At 35.5% G+C, this 20,508-nt stretch overlaps 2 protein-coding genes across 3 annotated transcripts; one reads left to right on the forward strand and one right to left on the reverse strand.

The window, feature by feature from the left end:
• Nucleotides 1-1,086: 1,086 nt before the first annotated feature.
• Nucleotides 1,087-3,844, forward strand: LOC125660357 (serine-enriched protein-like). Its single transcript, XM_056150730.1, has 4 exons — nt 1,087-1,602; nt 1,726-1,925; nt 3,292-3,449; nt 3,776-3,844. The coding sequence occupies exons 1-4, from the start codon at nt 1,196-1,198 to the stop codon at nt 3,842-3,844; spliced, it is 834 nt and encodes a 277-aa protein (XP_056006705.1). The 5' UTR covers nt 1,087-1,195.
• A 2,792-nt stretch (nt 3,845-6,636) lies between these two features.
• LOC125658638 (excitatory amino acid transporter 2-like) lies at nt 6,637-20,492 on the reverse strand. Of its 2 annotated transcripts, XM_056149138.1 has the most exons (11): nt 20,227-20,492; nt 15,987-16,191; nt 15,225-15,299; nt 13,983-14,105; nt 13,789-13,867; nt 12,431-12,627; nt 11,638-11,764; nt 11,165-11,398; nt 10,819-11,013; nt 9,884-10,018; nt 6,637-9,655 (listed from the first exon to the last, which is right to left on the reverse strand). In XM_056149138.1, the coding sequence occupies exons 2-11, from the start codon at nt 16,153-16,155 to the stop codon at nt 9,496-9,498; spliced, it is 1,494 nt and encodes a 497-aa protein (XP_056005113.1). In that variant the 5' UTR covers nt 16,156-16,191; nt 20,227-20,492; the 3' UTR covers nt 6,637-9,495. The 2 variants fall into 2 exon arrangements, with proteins under 2 accessions (XP_056005113.1, XP_056005114.1); XM_056149139.1 differs by lacking the exon at nt 20,227-20,492 and having other exon boundaries at nt 15,983-16,121.
• Between the last annotated feature and the right edge of the window lie 16 nt (nt 20,493-20,508).

A 20,508-nucleotide genomic window follows, 5' to 3' on the forward strand; every position in this document is an offset into this window, starting at 1 on the left:
AACATTGAAAATTTTCACCCCGAGAAAACCATTGTCAACCATGGGTCCAACCATATTATACATTTATTACTTAAACATACCCAGTTGAAATTTTTTAATGTCAATTCAAATTTTTAAATAGTTTGGAAAGAACTATATTTTCTGGTGGAAGGATTGTTTAATCAAAACGTTTTAAATCTGCATGATTTTACAGCTTCTGTTTTATCCGATATATCGTCATTATCTACATGTCTACCCCTCTATTGGTATACAATTTCAATTTCGTTATTCACGATCCAAGTATTAGAGACATGAAACTAATTCAAATGTTGCCATCGATTCAAATTTTTTATCTAAAACCTCTACTTTTAAAGTTCCGTTTTGTATTTCAAATTAAAGCACGCTTTTGAGCTCCCAAATTCTATAACTTAAAGAGCGTTCGCTTCGTAACCGTGAAGTCATGAGTTCGAGCCCCGCCCGTGCCATCGCCGCGTCAAACCTATGTTAAAATAATTAGTGATTGTTCCATCGCCAAACACTGAGCATTTAGAAGTGAGAATCACGGGTCTTTCGGATATGACCTTTAAAAGGGAGGTTCCGTTTCGCGGTAGGCGTTGGCACGTTAAAGAATCCTCACTGCTACGGCCCTGAGCGCTAAGCAGGGTTTAAAGTTGTACTTCACTTACACAGCTGGTGACGTCTCAGTATGAGTGAAAACGTAAAAAAAAAAAAGGGGGGGGACCAATCACTCAATCAAGACAAATTCTATATTATTTACAATGAATTTTTCCGTATTTTAAGTGCAAAGGGTCATTATTTATTTCTAATCTACTGGCATAAACATTTTTCATATCTACATGTATACTGTTATCAGACATGATAATGCATTTAATTGATGTAATGGTTGAATTGTTTTGATTGTGGTGAAACGTACAAATCTAATTTATGCAAATAAATCGTAATTTTTAAGTGCAAAAGGGTCAAGTTTTCATTGTAGCTCAATAGCAAGCACTATGACCCCAGTTTTTTCTCTTTAATTTCATAATTCCCCTTCAATGTAGATTTTTTTAATGATTTTTAAAAAATGACAATAGTACAAAACTCAGGTGCGAACCTCTATAAGCACACGTCTTCATGAATCAGCCCCTTTACACCTCACCTACATACATGTATATAGACTAATACAGTTACATCTCCGTAACTATATCTATCTATAATGATTTTGAATTCTATTCATACGACAGGTTTTTCTTTCGGATACGACTCGAATTCTGAGGTTAATGATGAGCGAAATCGTTTGAAAGTCTCAGAAAGCTGGCATTGTCGCCGTGCGAACACTGATGACACGGATAGTGATGTCAGTGCAACCGACTCCTGCACCAGCGAATCAGACGACGAGGATGGAGTATGGCAACAGGAAGGGGCGTGGCTTGACAAGTCAGATGACGAATCCTCCGATTCTGAAGACGAGGAAGAGTCGATGAAATATGTCAATACTGAGACAGTTAGTGAGGCGTTGAACTACGTCATGACGATGCCTGACCTCTGTGATGTCACTTTCTTTGTTGGCTCCGATTTTACTCCTGTCCATGGTGTGAAAGCGATTTTGTCTACACGTAGCAGGTAAAAGTTAAGAAGCTTTTGTTGAATTTTCCTGTGGTTCCAAAGAAACTATAAAGACATGCATTTGTTGTTGGTGGTATTAAGCGTTATTATGAAAATAAAATTATGTTCTTCTATTTTTAGAGTATTCTACCAATTGATATTAAGGGCAACTAAAGAACTCCACGATGCAACTTCCAAACTCAGAAAGTCCAAGAAAAAACGAAATTTTATTATCCAAAAGCCGATGGTGACCATTTCTGATGTTAGTGTGGGTATCTTCACGAATATCGTTCGCTACATCCATACAGGCCGTGTTGACATCAAGCCAAACGAAGTAGCAGGTACTTCTATTTACATTATTATCGAAGTATTTTAGAAGCCATTTTTTATCTATACGATAAGTTAAAAAAAGTATTTAACGATCGTTTAAAAAATAAAGAAAACGTTGATTACGTAGAAAGTATTTATATACCTTCATTCCCTAGAGAAAATACAATTAAGGAATGACTTTAATTCTGGGGCAAGTTATACGAGTATAAAACCTGGTTTGGGTCAGTTTACGCTTTATAATCCGTGAAGCGGATTATAAAAAAGCGTAAACTGACCCAAACCAGGTTATACTCATATAACTTGCCCCAGAATTAAAGTCATTCCTTATAATTTAATGCAAGAGACAAAGATGCTAACCTTCGTTTATCAAAATGTACATAAACTCGGAAAAATACAAGTCAACCAAGCCGCGCAATGATTTACTTAGCAACAGCGACACGAAGCGTCTAGCTGCGAAGCCAAAGGTCGCCATCTTTAATCTTAGTTCTACGGAGCCTGGCCAGTTATCAAAATATTGTATCGAAAGTGAAGTTTATCATGATGGAAAATATGTGTAGACTATCCATGTAATGCGTATTTCGCTGCCCTTTAGAGATAGAAATCGACTTTGAAGTCGCTCATCTCCGACAGATTGAGAAAATACGGGAAATTACATTGTTTAGGCCTACCCAAAATAAATCTTCAAATATCAGAAAATATAATAATTTACGGCTTCCAACTCTGTGAAAACTTCTACTAGATGAAAACTTACCTTTGTATGCAATGTTGTCGCTAATAGTAAATCCGACACAAGAAAATATGTAAGCAAGTAACAAATAGCGATCCACATGTCAATGTGTCTGAGGTCATGTGATAAAATGTGACGTATGGATTTTTGTTTGCTTTGTTGAAAGACGGATCAAGGAATGAAACAACGCACCCCCTCCTTTTTCCCAGTGAGAAGTGTATTTCAAAATGAACAGGGTAGTGATTACTTGGCAAATCATTAATTCGAATATAACATCTTTGTTTTAATCTATTATTCGACCATACATACAGAGAAAGATGCTTTACAAAAGTGATTTGCGTACAAGAGTAGATGCTAATATTGATAACGGGAAAACATGTGCATCAAAGCGAAGTATCTTATTGCACACGTTGACTTTCTATTCCATAGAAGGCTGAAAACAGTGCTGCGATGTAAAAGAGAGAAAAAAAAATAGTTCCGGCTTCTGATTGTCAAGGGGGTGTGTCCCCATACCAAACCAGGTTATACAAAAATAACCTGCGTTCCTCAATTGGAATTTGACCAATCAGAGACAAGGATACAATAAGAATTGAATTATTTTTAAATGACATAATTCTCCCTTCAATATATCAGTACTCATTTTGTTTCAGAGTTGATTTGTGCAGCTCAGCGTTACGACGTGCTCGATTTGGTTGAAATCTGCAAAAACTTTCTGGAGACCTGTACATCTACCTGTTCCATTCACACCGTCCTTAACTCAGCTCGAAAACTTCAAGGTCACGTCATTGCACAAAAAATCGTCGTTAAGGTAAAAACATATGTCTATTTGACATTGTTTGATATAATTTTCATTCGAGACGAACTTGAAATCCTCATTTCAGATTCATGCAAGATATTGTTTATTCATATACTTATTGACTTTTTTTGTCTCTTTGAGAACATTCAATCAAAAAGAAGGTGTTGCACGCCTCATGTTAATTTCCCTAAAGTTGATGCATGAAAGATCGATAAAATTAAGTTATTCAAATATATGATAAAACCAATTGGAACTTATGTGTTGATTCAAACATTTTTGAAAATAAGTTTTAAAAAACTGGCAAGCAATATAATAGAACAAACTGATCTGTATTTCAGATGACAGAACGCTTGAATAACTTGGACGCAACGAAAGCGATGTTGTTTAGGAAGGAAGCGTTCCAATGAGAGATTGAGCAAGGGGACGTGTTCCAATGAGAGATTGAGCAAGGGGACGTGTTCCAATGAGAGATCTAACACGAAGAAGAAAGTGTTCCAATAAGAGCTCTGAAAAGAGGAAGGAAGTGTTCCAATGAGAGATCTAACAAGAGGAAGGAAGTGTTCAATGAGAGCTCTGAAATGAGGAAGGAAGTGTTCCAATGACAGTTCTGACAAAGGGAAGTGTTCAATGAGAGCTCTGAAAAGAGGAAGGAAGTGTGCCAATGAGAGCTCTGAAAAGAAAAAGGACGTGTTCCAATGAGAGATCCGACATGAGTAAGGAAATGTTCCAATGAGAGCTCTGACAGGACTCGCTAAATTCCAAACTTCGTTGAAGAAGAGATTAATTACGAGAATAAGTGTCTACATGAAAGCCAGCAAATCAATTCAAAGAGTCAAAGAACACAATCACAGAACGGATTCGTGATTTTTCCTTACACAGGGTATCTTTGTTTCAGAGATACTGTGCTCATATGTATTGTGTCAGAAAACATACCAGCCATCCTTGTTTTGTCTCGTAGTTCAGAAATAATATCATGTTACCGAGAACGTCGTACAATTTGTACATCTCTCTTTAAATAAACCATTTTGAATTAACTTCTATTGGCTTTCAAAATAGATTTGCAGGTTTGAAGCTGACGGTATTTAACTACATACTGTAGAATCATTTAAATTCGTGGGGGCCTATTTTCGTGGATTGCTGAATTTTTACTGCTTCGTGGGGACGTAATTTTGTTCATTTATATATTTGTAAGAAAGATAACTCTGGAATGTAAATAGTTGTCTTTATTCGTTGAGGATGTAAATTCGTGGATGAGGGGTACCCAAGAATTCCACGAAAATTAATCCCCACGAATTCTAACGATTCCACAGTATGTTGTTTAAAGTAGCCACAACCCTCTCCATTCTCTTCACATTGCTCATTTCATATTTCAATATAATGATCACGTACAATGAATGGATACTTTTATTTATCCCATATTTACCCATTTATCAGGTGGATATCACTCATACGATAAATTCTTATGTCCATATTCATAGTAGGTATTCCTGCGCCGCGTGCCTTAATGTATATAAACGAATGGACCAGGGTGACGGAATGAATTCCCAATAATTCAATTGTATAAAATGATGGTATGGTAAAATCTTCAAAATTTGAAAACAATAAATTTACACAGGAAGTTTAGATCGAGGGAACAGGTGTGTCATTTCCATGTTCTATCCTAGTTATCGTCTTGAAAAAAGTGAAACAGACTGCAGCGTTGCAGTGCAGTACTCTTCCTGATCATGTTTGTATAGACCGTCAAAGATGTTATAATTGACAGTTTTTCAATGATCAAGAAAACTAAAATACATTGGGGAAAAAATCATTAGGTGACATGGAATAATTGAAATAGTTTCTTGAAACCGTCCTTTTGACCCCCACCCCCACCCCCCGTCAGAACTGAACATCGTACTGAGTAAATATTTTCTGAGTGTTAGAAAACCTGATAGTTCCATGTACATTAAGAAGCGAACACACTCAGATTTACCCCCTTTATCTTATTAACTTTCAAACTCCATGCCGACCGCCGCGGTGGCCTAGAGGTTAGAGCGTTGGCCCCGCATGCGGAAGGCCGGGGATCGAATCCCGGCCGCGACAGACTTAAGTCGTTGAAACAGGTAGTGGCAGTTCCATCGCCAAACGCTCGGCATCAGGTGTGACACCTAAATGTCACGGGTCCTCAGAGATGACCGTGTTAACGAATGTCCTGTGTTTCAGTGGGTGTGGCACGCTAAAGAACCCTCACTGCTCAATGACCGTAAGCGCCGAGTAAAAGTCTAAATTTGAAGCCCTTCACCTGGTGTTGTTGACGTTTTCATATTCATGAGTGAAAAATTCACGAGAGAAACGTTAAACAAGATACAATCAATCAGTCGACTCCATGCACCAAATGAACCCGGGATAAGCCACAATCAACTGCATGCATGGACACAAATCAATACAACTGCATGTACTTAAAAAATACAACCACATCTAGCACTAGAAGTTCCACGATCCCTAATGTCACAGGAGACATACAAAATTTCCAGAATCGCGATGTACATGGTGGAAAATCCATCGTCAACATTCACATGTTCAACAAATCCAAAAAAGACCGCGCGTCATCTATGGTAGACTTGCTCAAGTCTCTCTGTTACTAATCAGTGCTCTACATCTATGGCACAGACAAAGGTAACTAACATTTTTCATGAATAATCATACAATTTCAATGTAAAACGTCTTAATTAGATATTGTGATAGTCATTTCTTTATTTATATTTTCCAATGAACTATTTCTAGCTAGCGGCGTAATGTTACGAATTAATGTAGGTTAGGTTTCAGTAAACGAAAGGGAATATTTTGAAATGCAAATCAAATATTTTCTGCAAGGATAAAATATGTGATAAAAAGAATCTTCCATGATTTGTGGTTGGATATGATTATTATCCAATTCGTTTGTTTTATATCTCCGAGCTTTCATATTTAACCACATACCATGGGAGATCCTATACACAGAGCATAGTGATATAATACGTCATCGGATCACAATATCAATACACTCCAAACGTTTTTATAGGTTTTTTTTCTTCTAAAATATATAAATCTATTTAACAATAAAGCACTTCCATTTATAAATGTTTTCGTCACAAGACATAATTATTCTCTTGCACAAATCTGCCAAAAACAAATGACATTGCTTGCGATTACTTTACGCCAAAACAAAAAACAAAAAACCCCAACAAAAACCATCATATATTTCAAACAAAAAAGTAAAGATAACAAACAGTGATCATAATCAAATTGGTGATAGCATGATTTTTCATTAATGTACGCAATAATTCAGAATTGAAGATATTATGAAATGAATTGTGGATGCTCCCTCTCACTCTTAAAGAATTATTTTGAGCATCAATTGAATCAATGATATCATTAGTTTAATTGAAGGGGGCAATAATTCAATTGAATCATTGCGCGCATTAATTGAATTGATGTGCGCAATAATTCAGTTGAAGAGAACAATGATTCAATTATTGCACGCTTTAACTGAATTGATACGCACATTAATTGAACCATTGCTCGTTTCAGTTATAAATAATTGCTCACATCAATTCCAATATCATCAATACATTTGATGATCGGTTTGTCGGTTGTCTGTTTTAGGTCCCGTCGAGAATTTTTCACTCCTATTGAGACGTCATTAGTTGTACATGTACGTTAAGTACCACATATTTAGACATATGCTTAGCGCTCAAGGCCGTAGAGTGAAGGTTCTTTAACGTGTCAAGGAATGTCACGACACGGGACCTCCGTTTTTAAGGTCATATCCAAAAATACCCGTAATTCTCACATCTAAATACCGATCATTTGGTGAAAGGAACAATCACTACAAAGTCTTGGGTTTGACGCGGTACCAGCGTGAATCGAACTCACAGCTACAAAGCAAAAGCTCTACCACTGACCTATCGCGATCAGTTTTCATTTTATAGCGCGCATCAATTCAGCAGATTAATTAATGCTACCAATGCTTCAATTAATGCAGATAATAATTTAATATGAAGATATCATTAATTATTTGAAGAGATCATTAATTGAATTGTTGCCCTCATCAAATGAATTGATTACATGTATTAGACATATCTTCAATTATTTGAGTTTATCTTAATTTGGCGCTCCATATCCGAGCGTTTAGTAGAAAACTAAACGTATTCCTGTCACAGAAGATCTGATATCTCGGAAATTGCTTACATGTAATAGGAAGCATTGTTTACGCTAGGTGTACTGTAATTAGTTGAAACCTGTTACTAATGTAAACAGACGACATTATATGAGACAGTTCAATAAATGACTTTTTGAAAAGAAGAAAATGTAACCACCACGATAGTACATTCTTTCAAATCAACAAAAAAACCTGAACAAGACAAAATATTTAACACTGTTGATCGAATTAAATTATGGAAAAAGCTCAGCACGTATGGTATTAGAGGTAAATTAGAACGCATTATCCGGGATATGTATCAAAGCATGAAATCTAGTGTTAAATCTGCAGGTATGATGTCAGAATATTTTAGAAGTAACGTAGGACTTTTACAAGGAGAAGTGTTATCTCCCATCCTATTTTCGTTATATGTGAATAACTTTGGAGCAGAATTTTTAAAACACGATATTGTGCCGTTACATTTGTATGTTTTGATGTATGCAGATGATATGGTCATTTTTGCTTACAATGTACCCGAGTTTCAAAATATGTTAGATGAGTTATATGAATATACAACTGACTGGGATCTTACTGTTAATGTTCATAAAACAAAAATTTCTATTTTTAGGAACGGAGGTAGAATAAAAAATACAGAAAACTGGAATCTGAATGGTCAGTCAATTGAAGTTGTTAATAAATTTGTATTAAACAAATACTGTACGAGATAGGACTAGAATACATTGATCAAGAGAATGCAACTTCTAAACTTTTTTTTCCTATTATAAAACAAAGGTTGACCGATATGTTTGTTCAAAGTTTAGTTGAACTAATTAATGTTTCTTCAAAGTGTATTATTTACGAACATGTTATTGATCATTTTTCTTTACAGTATTATCTTTGTAAACCTATAACTAATATGTATAAAAGGTACATTTGTCGAATCAGACTATCTTCTCACAATCTTGAAATTGAAACAGGCTGCCATAACAATATACTTAAAATAGAGTATGTAAATTTTGTAAGAATAACATAGAGGACGAATATCACTTTGTATTAATTTGCCCTCATTAAGAGGAATTTCGTCATAAATATATCAAAAAGTATTATTGGCAAAAACCATCTGTTTTCAAATGTACAATAATTAAGTGTTCAGAATGAATACGAACTTTGTAATTAAGGGAAATATTTATGTCTTACGCTTAAGTTGCGAGAAAATCTTGTTTAAAAGTTATTCTCCGTTGCTTGAATTTGTACACCGCCATACAATGTCATTTTTATGTATTTATGTATACATATTGCAACTGATGTGATAAGACATAATTATGTCTTCGGCAATAAAGAGAGTACTAAATAGTTTGCCTGTAGGGCACTATTTTAATATAGACCTGCTTTTTAAAAAAAAATCTCCTTGAGTTTGATGCATATGAAACGTCATGTTATTTTAGTAGAAACAACTGCAGTCATTGTTGTATTGTACATTTTCTACTCAGCAAGGTCACCCTGAATAATTCATTTTTTTTCTGGAATCTATTTTTCGTTGTGTAAATGTCCCTACTATCTTGCATCTGGTGTACACCAAACACAAATGGCTTAACTTTTGACATTAATAAATTTCTGTCAAGTAATTCAGATACATATGGGGCAAATTTACCATCGGCGTTCTAGTAGATGTATTACATGGTCTTTGTAGCTAATATATGATTTAAAAATATATGATTCTATAGCTGCTCATTAACCTAACAAGAAAGCACAGATCTCTGCATATCACGATTTTACACCAAAAGCTTTCCCTCCATACAGCAAGATCCACATGTATGACGTCACAACTCACAATAGAGGTGCAATTTCTACACAACCAGAAATTCACATTTTGGTAGAATTCTCATTCCAATGTCTGGTAAATCAAGAATTATACGAGTCCGAAGAATATACGACGAGTTCCACTTCCTGTTCTAACTGCTCGGGGTCCTCCTCTGTCCGGAAGTTCTTCCGACAAAAGTGATAAGTTATGGCTGCGCAAAATGTGTGACTCAAAAGGTTTGACGTTGTCCTGATGCGATCTCTGTAGCAAATACAAAAATGTACCTTAAACAGTTATACAATAAAACCCAATTTATCATCTTCAAATGATCGCAATGATATTAAAAGAAGGAGGTCATATTTTTATCCAAACACTGATCATTTGTCCAATCCTTAAAACGAATTGAACTTAATCAACAAGCAATTGATTTTAATTCAAAGACATTATACAACAATTATCATAAGGAAGTGCATAAAACGTGACACATACAAAAACCACTCTACGGCAAATAACAGCGACACGGCTTCCACGGGAATCTTCAGTGAGGACAATATCATGATGAGAGTTACTATACTGGAGCTAGGTACGGACGGGAGGGCGAGGCTGGCTATAGCCGTCAGTAAACTGTAAATATAAAAAAAACAGCTGTCAGTCAACTGTAAACATAGACACAGCCGTCAGTCAACTGCAAACATAGACACAGCCGTCAGTAACCTGTAAACATAGACCTAGCCGTCAGTAAACTGTAAATATAAAAACAGCTGTCAGTCAACTGTAAAGATAGACCTAGCCGTCAGTCAACTGTAAAGATAGACCTAGCCGTCAGTCAACTGTAAACATAGACACAGCCGTCAGTTAACTGTAAACATAGACCTAGCCCTCAGTCAACTGTAAATATAGAATTCAGTTGCCAGTCAACTGTAAAGATAGACCTAGCCGTCAGTCAACTGTAAATATAGACCTAGCCGTCAGTAAACTGTAAAGATAGACTTATCCGCCAGTCATCTCAAAACATAGACCTAGCCGTCAGTAAACTGTAAACATAGACCTAGCTGTCAGTCAACTGTAAACATAGACCTAGCCGCCAGTCATTTCTAAACATAGACCTAGCCGTCAGTAAACTGTAAACATAGATATACATGTAGCCGTCAGTAAACTGTAAACATAGATATACATGTAGCCGTCAGTCAACTGTAAACATAGACCTAGCCGTCAGTCGACTGTAAACATAGACCTAGCCGTCAGTAAACTGTAAACATAGACCTAGCCGTCAGTAAACTGTAAACATAGATACAGACGTCAGTCAACTGTAAACATACACATAACCGTTAGTCAACTGTAAACATAGCCATAACCATCAGTCAACTGTAAACATAGACACAACAGTCAGTAAACTGTAAACATAGACACAGCCGTCTTCTTACCCAATAATGAGCACATCCCCAAATGTTAATGAATGTCCTGAGATGTTGGCTATGAACATGGCGGCTGCTGTGATAAAGAGGGCGCTGCCATCACCGTTTAATGTAACACAAAAAGGAATGACGAAGCGACTGACCCTCTTATCAATGTTGTTTTTATTTTCACAAGCATTGAGCATTTCAGGAATAGCAACAGCTCTGGAAAAAAATTAACACGACGATGTTAGCCAAAATCAATGCTATTAACGTTAGTTGTTTTAAAATGAGGAGCATTTAGAGCAATTTTTCTGCATATATTTATTGAAAAAAGATATGAGAGTTTTCTTCTGCGCTACTTAAATCCACTTACGTGCTAGTAGCAGCAAATGATATCAACCACGCCCGACCTATACTAATAAAGTATGTAAATGGATTCCTTCTGGTGGTTAAAAATAAGATGAGAGGTAGAAATAGCGCCTGGTGGAGGACGATCCCTATAGTAACCGTGACGACAAAGAGACCTAGGCTAGCAAATGTACCGCTGACGTCACGGGTACCTGCTATTGAGGCTGCAATAAGACTGGCGATACCAAGTGGGGTCATCCTATTAAAAAGATCAAAGAAAAAAGATCAATAATCGTTATAAACTTTGTGATACAATGCATATAATTTTGATAACTTAACTTTAATTAATCTAAAATTGATGTCGATGCGTTATCTATTTCTAAATGGCTTTTTAATCATGTATATGAATATAATGAAGTAAGCATTTCGTTAATAAACATATTTTTTCATGAATATATTCCGAAATTGACAAAAACTTCTAAACGCATACTATCTTACCAGAGAAACCAGCGAAGAACTTGTAAAACGACTTCCGTGCTCACAGCGAAGAAGTCAAGAAACGTTTTAGCTTTCTTTCCAAGCTTACCCGCAGCCGTCCCGAGGAACATACAGGCTGCTATAAGTCCTAAAATTCAGACAGACATACAGGTTCTAACTAATCCTAAAAATCAGACAGGCATACAGGTTCTAATTAATCCTAAAAATCAGACAGGCATACAGGTTCTAGTTAATCCTAAAAATCAGAGGAACACAGGACTGCTAAAAGTTTTATAAATCAGAGAAAATACAAGTCCTTAAGGTGAAAACTTCTATAAATCAGAGAAAATACAAGTCCTTAAGGTGACGACTTCTGTAAATCAGAGGAAAATACATGCTGCTATAAGTATTGTAAACAAGTGAGAAAATGAAACATACAAGTTGTAATGAGTCGGGACACGTCTCGTGAATAAGAATATTGACCACCTCTTTTTCAATCCAATCATTGAAATCAAAATTGAACTTTTATTTCAAGCACTGCATTTTTACCATAAACATTTCCTTCGGTGTTTTCTTTACATTCTTATTCTTTAGAAAAATGCAAACTTTTTAATATTTTTGCAAAATGTGAAATATCTTACATAATGAAAACTACATGACGTTCATAAGTAATCTTTCATTTGCACATTAAATGAATGCTAACTACCTGAATACAGTTACAAATTTAATCACTGTAAGGAAATTTTCTATGAAATATTATTCCAACTCTTAATGACTCCGTCAAAATTTCTATATTCTTAAAACTAAAGCTTACCTAGAATATTAGCACCATCTGTCTTGCCAACTGATTTTACAAGCTTTCGAACCACTTGGATTGTTGATTGATTTTGATTGGTTGACGCATTCAAGAAAGTTGAATTTTCTGATAGCTGGTGCTCTAATGATTCATACGAATATTTTGTCTGCGATTGGCGAAAAGAGGCCTCAACAATATTATCAGGTATGATGTTTCTGAAAATGAACAAAGATTTTTCGTAAAAGTGAAGCTGTGCCTAGATTACTCTGTCCTATATATTTCGTTTACTTCCCTTTCCACAAAGGGATTGATACGTAACCCTGCCTAGCTCTCCTGAACCAGAAAACGTTCAAATGACGTACGAGTGTATGTAGATTATCTAGGCATGAGTCTGAATATGACGTCAAGGATGCTGATATTAGTAGTAGGAATATGGCCATGAGGCAATCGAGTTATGAAATGAATTTTTGGCTGTGTTTACAAATGAAGATTGAATGATAAAAACAACTGCATGTACAACTTTACACAGACGACAGAAAAAAGAAGCAGACAACACCACTCCATTAATCAGTAGAAACAAGAAACTTCCAGAAACAACAAGAGCATATCATTTTCAATTCAAATATTCAGTTTTTTAATAGCATACAGTCATTGACTGTATCCTCGGACAACAGCTGTTTTGTTTGAACCGAAAATGGATCTGTTGCCCGAAGCCGTAGACTGAGGGAATCAGATCCGTTCGAGAGTCAAACAAAACAGCTGTTGTCCGAGGACACGGTTTATTACTGTTGTGTTATACACCTTCATATTATAAGTTGTTTTACTTGATGCGCATGGTTTGTTTACTTCGAACTTATGAGAAGCGTATGTTTATTAACGTACCAATTAGTTTAAACGAAAACATACATGTACCCAATATCCGAATTAATAGATTTCATTAATCACATTTTTCGTGTCTCTGCTCTGCGTTTCATAAATTTTGTATTTCATCGTAAGTGAAATCAATCAACCTAGCCATTACGTGAACAAAGTAGCAGATCGAGAATCACGTGACTTATGTAGCCAATGGAAATAGTACAGACTACGGCAGTGAGAACTGTTCACCGGTCAATAGACCACGAGTGTGAGAATTGGTTTAACAGTTATATAGGGAAAACTCAATGTGTATAAGAATAGTTATAATTTGTTTCTTCCTCAAGTCTACAAGCATCAGAGACGTAAAACTGACTTTCTAATGGGATCTGTAGAAGGTGTTTTCGTGGTAACAGTCACTGATTATAACAGAACACTTACAATAAGTCTAACATTTCCGGTTCACCCACCAAAGTCACCGTAACTTATTCAACATGGCAGTTTCTAAACACGGCAAACCTTACCTAAGTAAATCTGCAAATACATCCTGAGGATTTGCTTCATAGACATCTGGTTTTCCTTTAATGAGGGGACTTTCACTACCTGAATAGAAAAAGAAGTATCACCATTTTTATCATTCGTTCATAAACTTACTCTCGTGTAAATTTTCTTTCTGATGTTTTGCACAAGTTATGATGACGTGTATTTTCAAAGTTACCTGGTTTGATGACGTAAAACAGTGCTACAGCTATAACACAGCCCAGTATGTTTGTGAGAAATATGTACGTGAAGGCTATAGCGCTGATTTTACCATTAGACTTTGGATCAAGAGAAGCCGTGCCTGAAATAGAGCGAAACATGAAATGGCCATTGGTGTGTCCCGAGTGATCATCATAATCCGTTAAGTAGGGTAAATTGTGATTCATTTAGAAATATATATTATTTATGAAATTCCCCTTGTGCTAAACGCACAGTAAAATCTAAATATAAAAGGCGGTATACGAGGACAAATACATGATCCGCCTATTCATTTAACGCGGGAATATAACGTCAGCCGATTTAAACCGTGCATTAAGACGTCACATTTAGCATCGGGACTTTTTCCTCTTTCCAAATCAAACAAATTATAAACAACAACCATACATCCCGTTTCCAATTCAAAAGACAGTTAAAACTTAACAAAATTAGCCAACAAATTTAAAGTAGTAAAAAGGTAAGTGTGAATATATCGTATATTTTCATTTAAAGAAGTTCATAAACTCGTTCATATATTTAGTCTTATTACTGTTTTTCTATTTGATGATTGGCTAAAAACTGTAACAATGATAATTATACCATTCATATTTAAGAAACAGGGTGTTTGAATTACAAATTGCACGTCAGTCTTGTATTTTTGACATTCAAAATTAAAACAAGAATAACTGTAGAAGCAACTAATGAACAAAACAAAATGGCGGAGCCCATATGGATCACAGAATTTTCAGTGAACGTATGTAGAGATTATCTCTATTTATTTGCTGATTTTCTTATTTTAGCTCACCCGAGCTTCCCACATTCATGTAGCAATATTCCATTATAACCTGCATATGGTGTTTATATCTCTCAACTGATTTGATACGCAAGAGCTTGTTTTGGTCAACTTTTTAATCCAGGCATGCTACTGACAAACAAGTTGATGGTACAATGATTTCAACAGTCTCGTTTAAAGTCAGCATTTCGCAAATTCTATGGTCGTTATAACGATCTAGTTTGCCAATACAACCTATCATTGGGTCAACTGCTGTCTGAGGTGTTTCATACCGATTGTTAGACCGTTCTTGGAACACTAATTTTGACTACGGATAACCCCGTTTACCTGATCGAGATATAGGCTCACGGTACAATACATGTACAGTTTTCGTTTCGGATGCAACATAAATCTCTATGCATTTTTCCACAACATAACACCCCAGTAACTTACTGTGTATCACACTGCAAACCAAAAGAGGTATTATCATCATTTTCAGCAACCGCATAAATAACTCTCCAGGCATACCTGTAAGTATGAAAATTAACTTGAATAAATGCTAAAACAAGTCTAGTAAATAAGAGAAATAGAAATTCAGAAATGTCGTTTTAGAATTTCATATTTGAAATGAAAAGTGGGGTAATTTCTTTGGCAAATAACAATACCGTGGTCGGCCATTTCCGTCCGAGCGAAGAAGGGCCGAAGTAATACGGTTGCAGAAAAAACATATGTAGAATTATATAATATATCACGACTAAAACATTAGCCCCGTAACTTTACTTCTAAAGGTGGACGCTTAGCAAAAGAACAGTGCTTTGTTAAATTCTTAGGTTTCACCTGGATCGAAACCAGGTCTCCCGGTTGCGAGGCGTGGTCCCTAACCACTAGGGGCGGTTTCGGTTCATACCCCGAGCACGAACTCGAGCTACCCAAATTGCAATCGGAGAGGGTTTCAACTCTTATATGACGGTTACATTTTAACTCTATCCAAGTAACCCTGTCTTTCACAAGGGTTAGTGTGGTATCAACAAATCTGTCTTGCAAGAGTACTGCGCATGTGTTAGTTTTTAAACGATGGATATAATTGGTTGGATTATCATGCACAGGATTATTTACCCTACTAACAAGGGTATGAACCAAAGTCGCCATAGCTTGTAGGTTATCGCGATCGCTGGTACCGACAGAGTCAAAAATAACAAACACATACAAACCTACCCAGCCATTGTATTGTGTCTGAAGAAGGTTCTACTTCGCGTACAACGAATCCCAGGGAAAATCCAACGATGACTGCTGATAAGGTTAGAATGAATAAAAGATGGCGTCTGAGGGATTTTCGAAACTTTCTCACTAGACAGTAGCCACGATTTTTCCTTTCGCTCTCCATGACTTCAGATTTCCAAGTATAAAATTCGAAATGTATCTGTATAAGTACAAAATCAAATTTTGAATTATAAAGTTCATACTTCCATTATGCATATGTTAAATACTGTATTTTATAAAAATGGAAATGTTTGGAGATCTGGGCCCAGTTGCACGAAGATGAGTTCAGTTTAACTGACAGTTAACGTCTAGTCAATGCTACGTGTAAGAGTCAATGGGGAGGTAACATGTTGCACCTTTTCATCATCGGAACATCATCTTCATAAGTGTTGATAAGTAATGCGCTGTTCAGGCTTAAGAAAAGTCCCTTGATCAAGTGATTTTCATAGAACACATCTGTTCAGTTTAAGCAACTCACAAGCTAAAGTACGTTTAATGGTCTACAAATCTACATATACAGCCCAGTAGCTAAGTACTTCGTTACTAGCTTGAAAATACGGATGTATATTGAATTGCTGTTATAAAATTTAGAAATTCATTTCAAAATTAAGGATTATCTCCCTCATGCATAGCTCCTATCCTTAGACGAATTTGACTCCACTTTTTTTTGGCACGCTGTTTTTGGCTATAATAGCTCTAAAACTTCATTGTTATTTCGGATTTCAAACATTTCGGTTGAGCATCACTGAAGAGACATTATTTGTCGAAATGCGCATCTGGTGCATCAAAATTGGTACCGTATAAGTTTTACATATAGGTAAAGAAGCAATTTGTGCATATACAAATTGTTTATACACAAAAAACAAATTCATACAACTCTAATAATTTTGACTCTTTTCTTTTCAGAGTTTACAGAGTTACATTATCACAAGCGATTTGAGCATAAAACACTAGTCCTTAGAAAACAAGCCCCACGTGACCAAAAGAGAGTGGACAACTCATGGATAGTTCTGTCAGTAGTTTGTGAAATTTTCCGATAGGAATGGAAGTTTTTTCTCGTTGCGCATATCTGTATTTTAGATCATTTTTACCGGTTGGACGGTTCATTCCGCGTGCCTTTGCCTATTTAAATCTGGAGAGAGGTTACAATTATCAGTACTCCTGTTCTTGTCAAACCTAAAGAAGACAGAAATATGTCTTGCTTAATTTAGTAGAAAAATTTAATTCGCGGGTATAAAATTACAAGTAAATGTTTTCGTAATAAACACAAAATTGCATGTCTGATATTTTTAAGGTTTTTGCACAGCGAGTGGGTTTGAGCAATACCCAAACGAAGTACATGCATTAAAGAAACTAATTCACGATCTTCTCCAAATCTAATGATTAAAGAGACACTACAGCTCATTTTCCACATTTTAATAAAGTGTTTTTTAAAACATGTATTGATAAAATGATAAAATTCATATCGATACTGACAATTTTGAACAATTGGGATGCATCAATTTACTCTCAACTGCGCTTTGAAGATCGTTCGGAATTCAAAGGTTTCTTCATTCTGACTCGGACTTTTGAATGCTTATTTACATCACGTGGTTTTGAATGACAGCAAAGGTGTTGTGTAGGAAATTATTTAAATTCCCCTTCAAGGAGGTCCACACTCACCTTTCAAGTATAAGAGTATTCCCTGCTCCTTAAAATAAGTAATTATATCAATCATTATTTCAACAGAAACCCTTCCATGTTCCCATTGACCGATGTTTTTACAACTAACACGTGTCGTGTTCAGATAAAAATAGCACTTACTTTTAAAAGTAGTGTCTTCACAGCTAATCTCAATGGCAGATTTAGGGGGGGGGGGCAGGATCTCCCCTCCCTTTTTACGCCACAGATTTTGAATGAAAATCCAAATTTTGCACCAAAATGGCCGATTACTGTGGCTAATCTTTGACTTCCACACCCCCTTCGGAAATCCTAGATCCGCCACTGAGTTACATGGGTTTCTCCGAACTCTTTGTTTTCCAACGGTCAAACTGATACCATGGTAAATTTTATTTCACGTATGAGTTTTATCTCATTCTATTTTTACCTCTTTTCTCACAGAATCTGTCAAAATTCTAGATCTATCAACTACACTTTCTCTCACTGGACGACATGCTGCACTGTTTACTGTCTATGCGCATGCGTCTGAAGACTGAAAGGAGGAGACTCGATATTTTTTGTATAGGCCATCAAAAAGTATTAATTTTTACGTTAAAACGATAATTTTAAACTTTAGATAAGTGTTATTTTCGCAAAGTTCATAATTTCAACAATGCAACAAAAATTGAGAAAGCGCTAGGAAAATTGTCATTTCATGATTTTTGCGCAAAATGAGCTGTAGTGTCTCTTTAAAATCTACTGTTTAATGTGTTTCTAAGGTTGAGCAAAAAATAAGGTTACACTTGATGATAGAAGCTAATTGTATCGAGTTTAAACAAAGATCGAGGTATGTTATTGTTTCCAAAGTATGAAAATGTATGCATGGTTATCGATCTAAGCTTATGATATAGATCCTTTTCAAGTATTCTGTCGATAAGATTTTAATTGTAATTAAAAGATTTATATAGCGCCCTATCAACATTAGTTCTCTAAAGCGCTTTACAAATGTGAAAGAAAAGATAATATAAAATCGATGTGTACATACAAGTGAATAAAATATTTTTAGTGTCAAAATTAAAATGCATAAATATTATTATTGATATATAGCGCCTAATGTAATGATATAATTACCCTAATAACATACAAAACAATTTAAAACAACGCTTAGGGATAATTCTATACATAAAAAGGACAGATAAAATAGCAAGTGAAGGTTGTTGGGGGTTTGGGGGGGGGGGTGTAGTAAAAAAAAGGTAACAGCACTGTAAGTAATTATGTACAGTGTAGTTGTCTATAAAACACAGATGTATCGTTTTATTGAACCCCCAATGCATATGAATGAGTGATGAGTACATATTAGAATAGGGGGAAATCGTTCGAATGCCATAAACTTTATCTTTATGAATACTGAAGTTTGTTAATTCATTTGTACTTAATGTCGCATTGTGCTGGAAATTTCCCTTTTTCAAGACACTTATCAAGTCTCAGAAATTAAAATAAGTTTTCTAACAGCTTTTAAGGCTTTATCTTCTGGGATGGTCATTTCGAGCTATATAGAAGCTCGTGAAAAAATACAATGATCTATGTGGAAAAAATACATGACTTGCAGTAATTTACGGTGAAAATCACGTGGTGACATTTATCTTATTGGAGAGAAAGGAATGCCAGACCAACTAGTCTTATATTTCCATCCTTTTCACATTATTTCGCTGTAATTTCTAACGATTTTAAGATTTTAAAATCATGTAAGGCCGAATTTCAAAATCTTAGCATATCAAATTGGCCTGTCTCTCTTAATTTTTTTTTTTTTTTTTATTGTTATATATCATCATTTTATCTTGTACGACTTATGCAAAAGTGAATTATACATTGATATCAAGATCTCACCGCACATATCAGTAATGTATATTGATTTTCTAAATCCATGTCGGAGTGTTTGTCTCACATCAAAACATATTGTATACATGTACATATTCACAGTGCGTTTCTATCCATTTCAGATCTGAATTTAATTGATTATCGTTATTTTTATGAATCAGGATCACAGACAACATATTCGATCGATTATTTGGTAACATTTGTTTGCTAGAGTGATCAATATAGTCTATATTCCTTTCTTCTTTCTCAGCCATTCCCTTTCATAAGAGATATTTTGTTACTAGGGCCACATATAAAAGTCCACGAGATGTTTTCAAATCAGTCGTCTCCCATCCCATTTCACTCCCCTGAAATTCCTCTTAAATTTCATCTATCAGGCAAGAAGAAAATTTACAGTATATCATAAACTTTCATAACGTGGCAGTCTGCTCAGGTTACGTACTAGAGACTATAGGAAAACTTTTGTATATATCAAAGAGAGTAGTGCGATGCCTGTTCATTAAAAAACCCGATCTATACCTTCACATACTTAAGGCGGTTTCAGTACACAATATATATTATCGTTTCTTGAACGTTTCTTTTATCGTTAAATATATAGTTTGTAATTAGCGTTGTAGTTTTATCTACAAAGACAAAAATCTAAAAAAGAAATAGGTTTACATATAAAAGAAAGACTTACTTGAGCTTGGTCTTTCACGATCTGCACTGTGCTAAAGATGATGCAATGTTGACAACACGCGCCTGTTTATTTTCACACGACGCGGATGTTGTGTTAAAAATATCTAGTATTTTTCCGCTGCGTCAGAGTGACCGATGAATTTACATAGTTTTGTAAATACAGACAAGACTATTGAGAAACTACGATATACTTGGGCTGTTGCACAATTTGTAGGAATGTCCTATATATTGATGGGTGAATAAGCATGTTCTAAATCCTCTCACCGGTTTTCTTTTGTTTACA

The sequence above is a fragment of the Ostrea edulis genome, chromosome 9 (assembly GCF_947568905.1).
Source record: "Ostrea edulis chromosome 9, xbOstEdul1.1, whole genome shotgun sequence".
Classification (NCBI taxonomy): domain Eukaryota; kingdom Metazoa; phylum Mollusca; class Bivalvia; order Ostreida; family Ostreidae; genus Ostrea; species Ostrea edulis.

What these genes read in the sequence shown, in the direction of transcription:
- LOC125658638 (XM_056149138.1), bottom strand. Translation starts at nt 16,155, where the DNA reads ATGGAGAGCGAAAGGAAAAATCGTGGCTACTGTCTAGTGAGAAAGTTT. An exon ending in AGACACAATACAATGGCTGG is followed by an intron (nt 15,300 to 15,986) that starts GTAGGTTTGTAT and finishes TCATACTTACAG; the next exon opens with GTATGCCTGGAGAGTTATTT. An exon ending in AGATGGTGCTAATATTCTAG is followed by an intron (nt 11,765 to 12,430) that starts GTAAGCTTTAGT and finishes TCTGAATTTTAG; the next exon opens with GACTTATAGCAGCCTGTATG.
- LOC125660357 (XM_056150730.1), top strand. Translation starts at nt 1,196, where the DNA reads ATGATTTTGAATTCTATTCATACGACAGGTTTTTCTTTCGGATACGAC. An exon ending in ATTTTGTCTACACGTAGCAG is followed by an intron (nt 1,603 to 1,725) that starts GTAAAAGTTAAG and finishes TTCTATTTTTAG; the next exon opens with AGTATTCTACCAATTGATAT. An exon ending in CACAAAAAATCGTCGTTAAG is followed by an intron (nt 3,450 to 3,775) that starts GTAAAAACATAT and finishes TCTGTATTTCAG; the next exon opens with ATGACAGAACGCTTGAATAA.